Here is a 12,376-nt window from a genome sequence, read left to right as displayed (position 1 = left end):
CCGCAAACGCCCACAAAAGGAAAGGAGAGGAAAAATAAAATTGACATACCTTTGGTTTTAGGTTTCATGACTCCACGACAACAGATCATAACACCCCGGCAAAATTTAACACACACTGTTTGCCCAATGTCTAAGGGCCCATATGGATTGATGTCCTTACTCCTATTTTCTTGCTCAAACTCCTTGCCATTTGTCCTTCGTGCGCCATTCGATAAGAACTTTCTCCTTCACCATTGTTGCTTACAAGTAGGCAGTTCGGCTGATCGATAATTATACGCGACAGAGATATTGGAATAGTGGAAAAGTCCTCCGAGGGACTATTATTTATAGGCGTAGTTGGCGTGTCGGAATTTTTGCACTGCAAAATTGTTTCCGTGATCGTGATCGAGATCGAGATCAGAGAACAAGATAGTGAAATCTGGTCTTGTACAGATAGTTCTGTACGGCTCACAGACAAACTGATTCGCAAACAAGCATGAACCAACAAAAAACATTAAGCTGTACAACATCAGTAAACATGAAGCCCATCACAATTACTTTTAAAATCAACCTCAATGAAGTAAATATCAGCCAAACATTCTTTCGTGTTCTAATAGCAGAAGTATTGAGATGATCATAGCACGCAAGGGAAACGTTTACCCCGGGACGTTCACACCCTTTTACCGTGACTTTAACTAAAATAATGAGGGTGGCAAGAGCGTCCTGTAGCACGCAAGGACAAACGTTCACGCCTATTAGCTGACTAGAATAAACGAAAAAGGTTGTATCATCATAATCTGATTGTCCTAGTAGTCATGGCTTCCCCTAAAGGTAACATTGCGCAAAGCGCACTTAAACCTTGACACCACAAGACGAGGCAATGAAAGCTCTGCGATCGTTTGAAGTAGCAATGAAAACCTTGGAGTGCATGTTGTTTGTATACGGAGTTCACGGATTTTGGAGATCCATACGATGATAATTTACAGCCACGCAGACGGGAGCTGCAGCGAACTTACAAGAGTACGTAAAGTGTGCTGATTTCGTACGTAATTTTTTCGATTGCATATGTCATGTTATGAGCATTAACAAAAAATTAACACCTGTTAATTTTGTTGACGTAGTTCTTACACACCGTGAAGAAGGGCACTGAATGTGTTTGAAATATAGGTGTCAACGTAAATACTGTAGTGAGACGGTCTGTATTAATTTGTGCATATATACATAAATTCTAGGAAAATATTTCTTTTTCTTTTATTTTAAGAACCAAACACTAACTAAAATTTTAATGACATCTTAACCACAACAGTTCTGAAGGTTGGCATCGAAGCCTTGGGAGAGATGATAGAAGTCGATAAGATATTTACTGTGCCAGAAGATGAAGATAACAAAGATAACTGAGAAGCATGGATGAGCAAAGAGCTGCAGTCTGTAAAGCAATGCGTCATCCGTCTGGTCATCACTGTGTAGCTATTGTATATAAAAACAAATTAAAGCCATTTTTTTTCGTTTAAGCACTGTTCATCTCAATCAGTTGTAATTTATTGCTCTTTAAGCTTAAGATGAGAAAGCCTTTGTGGATATGATAGGCTGCGTGAAGGACGAAATTATCACGCTGAAAGCTTACTGCATCCTTAGCGGGGGAGGGAGAGGTAGGGTGTGGTCAAAGTGGCTTGCATGTGATACAGCATAATGACTGCTTGACAAGCAAGGCGACGTGTTCAAGCTGTGTAATTCTTTATTAGCATCCTCAGCACGCAATAACAAGGCACTTTTCTTTTACCGTTTCCTTCTGCTTGAGCTACGGTACATAAGTTGTTATCACAAGTGAGAATCATTGAAAGTTGCACTGAGTTTTATTGTCAGTGCCATTCATCATACACTATTAAATATGAGAAGTTACCACATGGAGTACTTGCGTGATCCACAGAGTCTAACATTTTGTGACTCAATACGCTAGTAACACACATTCTTTAGTTACCTCTTTAAAACAACTGTTCCTTGTATACAAGCCACAGGAGTCCCAAATTTAGATAAACGTTGGGAAAAGTTGCGACTATCTTGCAGTAAAAACCACAGCACAAAGTTTTCAGTATGAAGCCGGCAAACTGGGGCAAGTAATTCTTGCTTTCTTGGTGTAGTTCACCGCGTACGACCTGAGGAGGGGATTGTTCAAGGAAGGAGGGGGTTAAAGAGAGGGTATTTTTATTATGTTACTACCGGGGCCACTAAATCTTCCGTTCCAGGTCTACAGAACTCGCGTATTTCCTTGTGAAGATATCTCCTTCGCTCTTCATCAAGTCCACTGGGTAAAACCTGCAGTGGGAGAACACGGGGAGGGAGTTGATTCATGTCTTTCAACATCTGAAATTCTCTCTCAGGCGAATCTGCATATTCCCTGTGAAACACTTTCCCCGGATCATGTCTGTTGAACCTAAAATGATGATGTTTGCTGATACCATTTACTTTTTTGAAATAAGGAGCAAGATAGTTAGCCCAATCATATGTCTTGACGAGTACAGACCCGCCATGTAACCCAACTAGCTTACCACAATTAACACCGCTTAGAGCAGACTTATCGTTAGCCTCGAGGATGTGAAACAAACACGATATTAATGTTCTTCGCAATCTTTGCTTCATAAGTCCAAAGCACCAGTCGGGACTAAATTTCGTGTGACCTGCCACCAGAAAAGAATACCTTACGCTCTCATGTAGACCGTGAATGACCCGCCAGCACCAGTACCAAAGGACATAATTGTTTTTGTTCTGGCTGCCACAGTTGTCTGCATGGAGGTGAACATCTGTTTCACCAGCTCCATGGTTTTCGAGAAAATCGTGCACGTAACTGATCGTTGCGTTTGCTCCTTTTCCAGTTGCAATTAATTTGGCGCGGTAATGATTCACAACATATGCCAAAAATACCGCATTTTCTCGGCGTTTTGAAGTAAATGGGTCCCGGTTGTTGAGGATTGCTTGGGTAGTGCACTTGCTGGGCATAATCATAGGAATAGTGCACAGTTCCTTTCAAAGAGCAGGGGCGACTGGGAGACAGAATTGAAATTGTCGGATGGCCCTTAAGAAAATCTTTGCTAGCATCAACAGCAGAATTGTAGATTTCTCGCTCGCGTTTGGCTTTTCTAAGGTGGTCTTGATGAGCTTCAACGACTGAAATTTTGTCTTCTTCTGAAGCACCAGTGCACCCTGATATTTTTTCAGTGTTTTTCTGGCAGGTGTGGCAAAGATCCATTGATGGTTGCATTATTTTTATGAAGGGAAGGAAGTCATTCCATGTTTGTACAAATATCATATATCCTCTTATTTCAGCTGCATGTTTATACGATCTCCACAGGTCTGCTTTGGTAGTGGAAGTAGGGAGAAGTTTGATCCGAAAACTCTTGTAGCCTGGAACTCTACCTGGCTACAAAAGGCCTTCTCATTGAGCGTAATTCTCTATGAAGCTAACAACATTCTGCAGAGACGAGTGAGGAGTTCTGTTATGTGGAGTGCATTTCTGGTTGCCGTGAACACGAGGTGCAAGACCATTACTTGGATATGCAGTGAAGAAACAAAAATATTTTCCTGCAAACTTGATGACCCCTAACAAAGTAGTGGGAACGAAATCGTTTCATACCCACTCTTTCTTTGGTATGCCCATCTAGTCTACCAAGGATGAGCATATCCAGTTGGTCTGACGTTAGTTCTAAACATTGAGACCTCAACTCAAACACAGTGGCTTCAGTAAACAAAGAGGAACATGGTCGTTCATTTGGACCAAGACTGCATTGACACAAAGCCGAAAGAAACATGTGAATGTGCTCGTCACTTGCTTCAGTTGAACCGTCGCCAGGTTGAGGATTCTCGCACAGCTCTTCATTAGCCTGAGTGTCGTTGGCTACATCGCATGGTGTTAATATTGTTGGTTCAAAGAGGGCATTGCTTCTGTCATCGTCATCAGAACTTTCACCTTCAGAATCACTGGAAGAATATCTTTCTAATTCTGGTGGGAAGTAAACGGCTTGAACTGTATCAAGTTCCCGCTGAAGAGTTTCGTCAACTCCACGCAAGCCACTTTCACTGAAAGTATGATCATCTTCAGGAGAATCCATTAAAAACTACTTTTGTAAAAAACAAGCACAATTTGTTTCAAAAACAATAAAATCTAGCTTATCAAAGTGTACGCTCTCTTCAACGATATAATTTTAGTTTTATTCACAATTGAATTTCTCCAATTAAAGAGAGGTTAAATAAAACTTTATTGTTCTCCTGTGCCGCGTGTTTTGTCCTTGAGGCCGGACATGAGAGGAAGTGATTCTATTATAAGAACCTCGACAACTCGTTTCCCAGTGTGAGTTGCGTGTCCTGAGTTTACAATGGCACAGATTTCCCGTCCCTTTAACTCCCATTATCAGTTTTCGAAAGTACTCAGTAGGACTCAGCAGAAAAAAATACAATAAAGTGGAACGTCGGATCGCGTATAAACCTCGTCTTTCATATACGTCTCGCATGAAGACGGCAACTTTCAGTCACTGTCTGCAAGATTTGAAAATGTGAAACAGTGGGTTTCAGAAGTGTTGTAACATGCGATCAGGCTTCTTTTCTTTACAGAGGGTGCGACTATTTACCTACCTTTTTTGCGCCTGCTGTAAAGAAAAGAGGGCCTGACCGCAGATTAGACGTGTTGCGCAAAATGTTACTTTTCCATTGTCTTTCATTCAAAACCAGGTGTCTCTCTTCCCTGCAGGGTTTGACTACACGCGATGTAAGATGCATGCATACTTTTTTAGTTTTGAATTCTTCAAACGAATTATTTGAGACTTACCAGAAGTGTATATATATTTGCAGCACAACATTTTAAATGTAAAAAACAGCAACATAATGAACAAGTCGAATCAAAAGGCGTTTTGTTAAATTTGTCATGCAAGTTTATCTGTAATTTAATTGCTAAAATGCTGAGCCAAAATTCACGACAGGTAAATAATACTACACGACTCATTATGTTGCAATTTCACCATAACCTAATCTTTTCCAATAGAGCTTGCGAGTTTTTATTCCAATTCTCTCTTCTCATGCGTCCGCCATGTTTGATTGAAAGCGAGGGTAACCGCGCAAACATTCAAGAAGGGACACTGTTGTGTGCCGTTGTGTACGAATGATTCAAGATACAACAAAGAGATATCCTTGCATGCTTTCCCAAAAGAGGCCAAAAGGAGGGCAGAGTGGATTGCAAGAATACGAAGAGATCCAGGACCGAATTTTGAAGTTAGTTCTAACTGTCTGGCCTGTCATTCGAATTCTGTTTGTGTTTATAGCTTGATTTAAGGGCCTACAGACGGATTTTTCGCGCGTTGCTAAGGAAGTGAAATTTTACTTCCGGTAACTGACGTCATCATATCATGAGCTGACAAGAAAACCCACTCACAAGCAAAAGTCACTGCACAAACTGTTGTTTCCATCCAAGGTTTTTCCTCGCCCTTCATCGCGCTCGTTCTCAGATCAATTGCGCATGCGTGAAGGAACCGACTTCCGGTTTGAGAAAAAAGCTAAATTTCCGGCGGTTTTAAATTGAATTAATTTTTTTTACATGGCACATTTCATCCCCAAATACAGAATATAGCTAAGCATTGATTTTTTAAAATAATCTTTTTTGAAAAAGTTATGGGTATTTCAGTATCGTTATCGTCTTCAAAAAGAACATTTTTCAAAATAAAAAGAAAACCATGCTTGGCTGGATGCAAAAACGAATACAAATTATCAAACCATCGATTAAATACCCAAATTTCGTAACACAGAGACAAATTTAGAGTTTTTTTTTATTGATCACGTGACCATCGGCATGGTATGATGACGTCATATTTAGGGTCATTGGCTTACAAAAGTTGGAAACTCACCAAAATAATGCCAAATTCTCTCAAATTACTTAACTATTACATCCTTAGCAACGCACCCCAAAAAATACGCCAGTGGGCCCTTAAACTTAAGATAAAGCTAAAGCATATTTTTCTTATAATCCTATTTGTTAGCGCGTTGTTATTGGATTTCATTGATTAACTAGTTTAAGTGAAATTGATCTTGATATAGTGAATGCAGGCCTATATTCACTATTGCTACGGCTGCTTTTCTTTTGACATCTTGTCAGATTAAAAAGCATACTGCTCTTTGTTCAGAGCATTTTGAGAAAACTGATTATAGACGTTCATTGGCTGGACAGCGGCGGCTATTGAAGTCAACAGCAGTCCCTTCTCTCTTCGCTTGTACTAAGAAGAAAGAACAGGAAATATCAAGAAGAATCTTGAAAAGAAAGTCATCAGAGATCCCCCCAATATTTCAGCTTAACAGAAAAGGTGCCTACCTTAGTGAATTCCTTTCAGCTTGTTTTCCTATCAACTGCTGTTTTAAAGATGCTTCAAATTTATATTACTGGTGTTTTTGTAAGTGTGCACATATTTTACTTAGGAGCCCAAGATTTTTATTCACTCACATTCTTTTGTGCAAAAGTAATTCATTCAGAAGCTGAGAACACATTATGGTCTACTTGTGATTGGATTTCTCCTGCAAGAAAGATTGTGAATATTTTAAAAGTACTCACACGTTTGGGCTCCTTGCTGTAACAGTTGCGTATACTCTGCCATGTCCCTTTGATTTGTTCACTTGGAATTAATATTATTTTGCTGTTACACAGGGACTCCATCTAAGAACTTTGAAAACTTTGAAATAGATATTTTTCGTTTTTATAGAACAGGTCACTAACCCAGCATTTACCAGTACTCCAAATCTTTATGATCATGATTATGGTGTGGTGAGACAGGAAGTGTCACTTGAGGAGATGCTCCAGGCAGCTAGGAAAGAGATAGAGAGACTCGAACAGGAACTTGATAGGAAGAACAATATAAGTCAGTTTGGCCTTCGCCGATTTATGTATGATGATGAAATGATCCGGTTTTATACTGGGTTTTCAAGTAGTAATGTGTTATGGTCATTTATAGATGTGATAAAACCATCTGCTGAAAAAATGAGAACGTGGTCTCAAGTTCAACGTGGCAGGGCTAAAAAGCCTGGTGAAGGGATAATTAACGAAGTATATGTAAACATGAAAAAACAGTCCCTTGCTATAGAAGATCAACTGTTCGTGTGGTTGTGTAAGGTCAAGCTAGGCTTATTTGATCAAGATTTGGCTGTCAGATTCAATGTGTCAATTTCTACTGTAAGTAGAATGATTATAACCTGGTCAAACTTCCTTTATTTTACAATGGGATGTTTACCACTATGGTCGAGTAGATCACAGATTAGAAAAACAATGCCGAGTAGTTTTAAAGATAGTTTCAGCAATGTGCGTGTGATCATAGATTGCACAGAAATGAAGGTTCAGACACCTTCCTCTCTTGTGCTTCATTCTGAGTTTTACTCTAGTTACAAAAGTGCAACTACCTTCAAAGGTCTTGTTGGTATTACCCCCAGTGGTGCAGTGTGATTCATCTCCAAACTCTACACGGGATCTATAAGTGACAGGGAGGTAGTGAAAAGGTGTGGAATTTTAAAGCTGTTAGAGGATGGAGATGGGGTTATGGCAGACAAAGGTTTCACTATAGAAGACCTTTTATCTCCTTTAAACTGTTCTCTCAACATTCCACCATTTCTGAGTGAAAAGGTTCAGTTTTCCAAGGAAGATGTAGAAAGAACTCAAAAAATAGCGAAGCTAAGGATCCATGTAGAGAGGGCAATTCGTAGAGTCAAGGAAAACCATTTATTTGATGCTGTAATTCCACTGTCATTAGCCTCTTCAATTAATCAAATATGGTCGGTCTGTTGTATGCTATCAAACTTTAAAGGACCTCTATTTTAAAATGATAGCAATTAATTTGAATAAAAACATTTACAAATAAAAATGAGGTTTTATCAGTGGTGTGACATTTACAATGATGGAAGATAATAGTTGTAACAAAACAGATTTAGCTTATTGTACATGTCAGCAAAGAACTCTTCATCAAAGTAAATGGTTTTAATGTGCCAATCATTCTTACAAAATACCATGAAGTCACACCATTTGAGCCCTGTGATGGCCATCTGCCCCATTACCTGAAAGTAATACTCATGAGTTTTCTTTAGTTTGAGTTGACCATTAACAATCTTTAAATACTTGGCGTCTCTGCATGACTCACACTGGGGACACTTACCGTAATTTCCGGCCGATTACCCGCGGGTAGTGCGTTAATTTTCCAGTAAACCGTGGTTGCTGCGGGTAATAAGAAGGTGCGGCTAATGCTATAATTCTTAAATCTCAGGTAAGAATTTGACAGATTGAAACAAGTTAAAATGAGGATAATTAAACCAACACTTCCTTCAAATCTGTGTGTTGCCTCGTTCATTGATTCAATCTTTAAAATGATGCTTTATTTGCCGTAGTCTTTGTAAAACCGCTCGATGAAAGCCGAAGCAAATTGAATGAAAAACAATAATCTTTCCCTACGACCATGTCACAACTTGTCACCGAATTAAAAGTAAATGAGAACGAATTTCTCACTTTAACACATCCTTTTCAATTTTAAGAAAGAGTTTATCGTGAGACACAATTCAATGCTGAAAAAGTAACAAGATGCGAATGTGTTTATTTTGTGATGCCACAAATTTTTCCGTTCAAAACAAATCTTTTACGATCTCGTTTAAATAATGTCAAACCTTTACTACTTAATTAAACTGATGCTTCCTTAAAACTTGTGTGTTGCCAAGCTTGTTTGTTACCGCAGCTCAATCTGAAAACGCTTCCTATTCAAGATTTGTGTGATGTTTTATTAATTTCAAGCAGTCCAAATACCTCATTGCGTGTTGGGTCATAGACAAGAAAATCAGGGCTTGCTCCTAAAAAGGGACAGCCTGGATTAATAACAAATCCTGTTCGATATACATTGACAAACCTGGTGCTGACATATGACTGTGCTGCCTCACTTTCATGTTCAAGGCCATACTTCATGGCAGCAGTCTGAACAGTTTTCTTTTTAAGCTGAGTTACCAGACCCTCATAATCACTTTTTCTTGAACAAATTTGCTTAAATTTTGAGGCAGTGAGCCGCCGCTTTCTCAGCTCATGCCAAAATGGATTTTGAGATTGGTCTTTTGTTTCCTGCTCAGGTTGGATGCCTGCTCTAATGATACCTTTAATGAATCAAGTACATTAGCCTGTGAGCGTGGAAGAACATGGCTACATAAGGGATCAAGCAGCTTTGCTGGAAGGACAGGTAGGGTATCCCTCTGATCTATGGATAAAAACTTGCTGTTTTCCCTTATAGGAGTTTGTTGATAAGACACAACACATCCCTTCGGTACAGTGCCATAGTTGCACTCAACATACTCTAATTCACCCTCACTAAACAATGTAGCAAACTGTTTCTTTGTAGTCAGTTTTAGCCCTTGCTAGAAATTCCCTTATAAATTCTGGGTTGGGTTAGTTTTGTATATGGTTATACAAATTACTCTCTACACCATCTATGGCACGCTTCTTACATTTAAGACCTCCCTCTGATTTTAATTCGGGTTTTCTAACAATAAGATTATCAACAGCTTCAGGATGGATTCCAGCTTAACGGGGCTTGTGCCATTCCTGTGGCATAGATGTCTTGGATGGTACCTCTGGGACAGCATCAATTTTAAGGAGGCTGTAATGGGCTGCCTGGTATATCAGTGCCACCTTATGGTTACATATTCCCTGCTCAGCCTTACATGAGCAGGAATGATCCACCACTTCCTCATTGTGAAACGACATCTTTGAAAATATATGAAACAGAAGTTTTATAAGCTTATAATCATTATTTTGGAAATAAGGTAACAATGGCAACAAAGCAGGAAATTAAGAAAAAATTATTTACTATAATTTATTATTTTGTAATGAATAGTGTACATTCTTGTTCATACAGATATAGGGAAAAAAGGAATAATTCAAGGTTATTTGTATTGACTTTGAGAACTTTCACAATATTCAGTAAAATGTCAACTGCCTCACGCACTTAAGTTACTTAAATTTAGCATTCAGCTAAAAAACAACCATACAACTAACCCATAAGTAGTGTGGCTCTTCATTTTTCCTTAACGACTTGATACATATTGCTCTGATAAAAACAGTGTCATCTTCTTCTCTTTTACCAACTTAATGAACAATCATACCTTTAGGTAAGTACCTGCTTAGAAACTCAACGCCCGGCTTTGCAAGCTTGCCCATAACAGCAAACACGGCAGAAATGAACGATTTACCTTCATAATCTTTAATAAATCCTTCACAGAAAAACTTATAGCCTTTAACAATGCCACTCTGGGGTGCTTTGTTGAGCTTAACAAAAGTATCGACGTCTTTCATCGTCAACTCAGGGTTATCTTTCAACAATCTGGTCCATTCGATCGGCAAGACACTGCTGGCATTGGCAGCCATCTTGAATGTTTGTACGGTTAGCCTCGCTTTCAATCAAACATGGCGGACGCATGAGAAGAGAGAATCACTTTAAAAATATTTTGTGCAAGCGAATAAAAACTGTTCGCGAAGAGAATAATTTTTGGCTACGCCAACATAGCCAGACTCCGTGGTGCCAATGTAATTTTTTGCTGATCCCATAAACCGATTATCAAATTTTTACTACAGACAGTGCATGTCGTGTTGATTTCTGTTATGGTTTTACTGAGCTCATTCTTTTGAATTTCTGGTAAAGATTCAACTACCATGGAGATTCTTTTTCACAATTTAAATATTCAACGTTTAAAACCCATTCCGGTAAACTGAAGTTGTGTGCTTTTTTGCAGAGAAACGAAATAAGAAACGCTTATCTTATTGTGCATCAATTTGGAAGGGTGTTGGGCAATGTTGAAAGATTTTTAGTATCTACGATTTTTTTCTTCTGTCATTTTCGTTTCTTTCGTTTTCCCGAAACCACGATATAAAACAGAAACATTAACAAAAAAATGGACCCAATCCCAAGTTGGCGATTCCAAAAGACTTCCAATAATGCTTGCAGTAAAACCTTTGCAGGCGGCGTGACATGGTGATGGCATGATGTTTAGGGTAACAGATTGATGTTTGCTCAAGAAGTTCACTTTGTTTCATGGTGTTAATATTCTCACGGTGACTGTGGCCTTTTTCACGGCGTGAAAGGGGAATTTCACTCACATTCCAATCATTTTTTCAATTTCACGGCCAGGACCGTGAAAATAGCCATAGCGTGAAATTTGGATAAGCCCCCTTTTTGCGTGAAGGGTCACAATTGGCTTTCCATTATTGAGCTCCATAAGGGTATTGTTTTGTTCAAAGATCCACTAAAACGCGATTCGCATTACAATGACTTTTAACTCCATTGCAGGTTAATTATATGTTCTCCTGTGTGCACCAGGGAAATCTCAATTACCCAAGCCCCCGCCCCCCCAAACCTAACAAAATACGCACAGAAGACTCTATGCACTTTCCATTGACAATGTGAACTTGCTTGCAGTTTGTGCGATTCCACGACATGCGAATATTTCACAAGCTAATTGAAGACTAATTAAGTATTTTACATCTAATTCAAATGAACTTTGTCCATTGATGTATTTTAAGATAGTTTTTTCTATCCACTCAGAATTTAGTTGTACATTGTATATATTCATGGCATTTCTGATATCGGTACTTTAACAAACACTTAGTGAAAGGAAAAGTTTTAATATGCAGATTTAAGTTCTATGGTAATGATAGGGTTTCCAGTACTCTCAAATTTTTTTTACTTATTTGGAATTATGGGAATTTGAAGCAAAGTGAAATATTCATGCTTGAATTGTATTTATGTATCTTAAAGGAAGATCCAGTGTTCCACAATATAATATTTTTCATTATCTGAAAAGTGTTATTGACATCACAGAAAGTTTCACAGAATTATTGGAAATTTGTGGAAATTAAAAACTAGTGAAAAGGCAAAGGATATTTAGAAGAAAATCTTTCTAGCAGGCTCTCATATTTTGAGCAGGCTCTGCTTGCAGTGTCCAACAAATTGACTGACCTTTCGTGTGGCTGGAATATCTGGTACTTGATTGAGGATTCTCTGTTCCCACAGCCTGCTCCCGTCTGACCTTGTAGCTCAGTTGGTAGAGCAGCGGTGATCTAACTCGAAAGTTGTGGGTTCAATTTCTACCCTGGTCAGAGTTTTTCTCTGTCCTTGTGAGGCCCATTTCCATCAGTAGGGTAACGCTCACATGGTTCATATGGGGTATAAACCTAGCACTTCACATTACATTCAAATCAGTTAAGTCTGTTCAAATATAAGTGCTTAACGGCCGACGTTTGCAAAAACGTAATCCCTCCTTGTACTTGTACATGTTCATTGCCATCACTTTAAGATCTTCTGTTCCTACGTCTGCTTCTGTCTGACCTTGCAGCTCAGTCGGTAGAGCAGCGGTG

General features: G+C 38.9%; 1 protein-coding gene across 1 annotated transcript; it reads left to right on the top strand.

Moving 5' to 3' along the window:
- The first annotated feature begins 6,799 nt into the window (after positions 1 to 6,799).
- On the top strand, positions 6,800 to 7,444 carry LOC138055480 (uncharacterized). Its single transcript, XM_068901403.1, has one exon. It carries the CDS (start codon positions 6,800 to 6,802, stop codon positions 7,442 to 7,444), a length of 645 nt encoding a protein of 214 aa, XP_068757504.1.
- Positions 7,445 to 12,376: the final 4,932 nt, after the last annotated feature.

This window comes from Montipora capricornis, chromosome 7, assembly GCF_036669925.1.
Source record: "Montipora capricornis isolate CH-2021 chromosome 7, ASM3666992v2, whole genome shotgun sequence".
Classification (NCBI taxonomy): domain Eukaryota; kingdom Metazoa; phylum Cnidaria; class Anthozoa; order Scleractinia; family Acroporidae; genus Montipora; species Montipora capricornis.
The sequence above is the reverse complement of the archived record's forward strand: the minus strand, read 5'-3'. Positions and strand labels throughout refer to the sequence as shown.

What these genes read in the sequence shown, in the direction of transcription:
- LOC138055480 (XM_068901403.1), top strand. Translation starts at nt 6,800, where the DNA reads ATGCTCCAGGCAGCTAGGAAAGAGATAGAGAGACTCGAACAGGAACTT.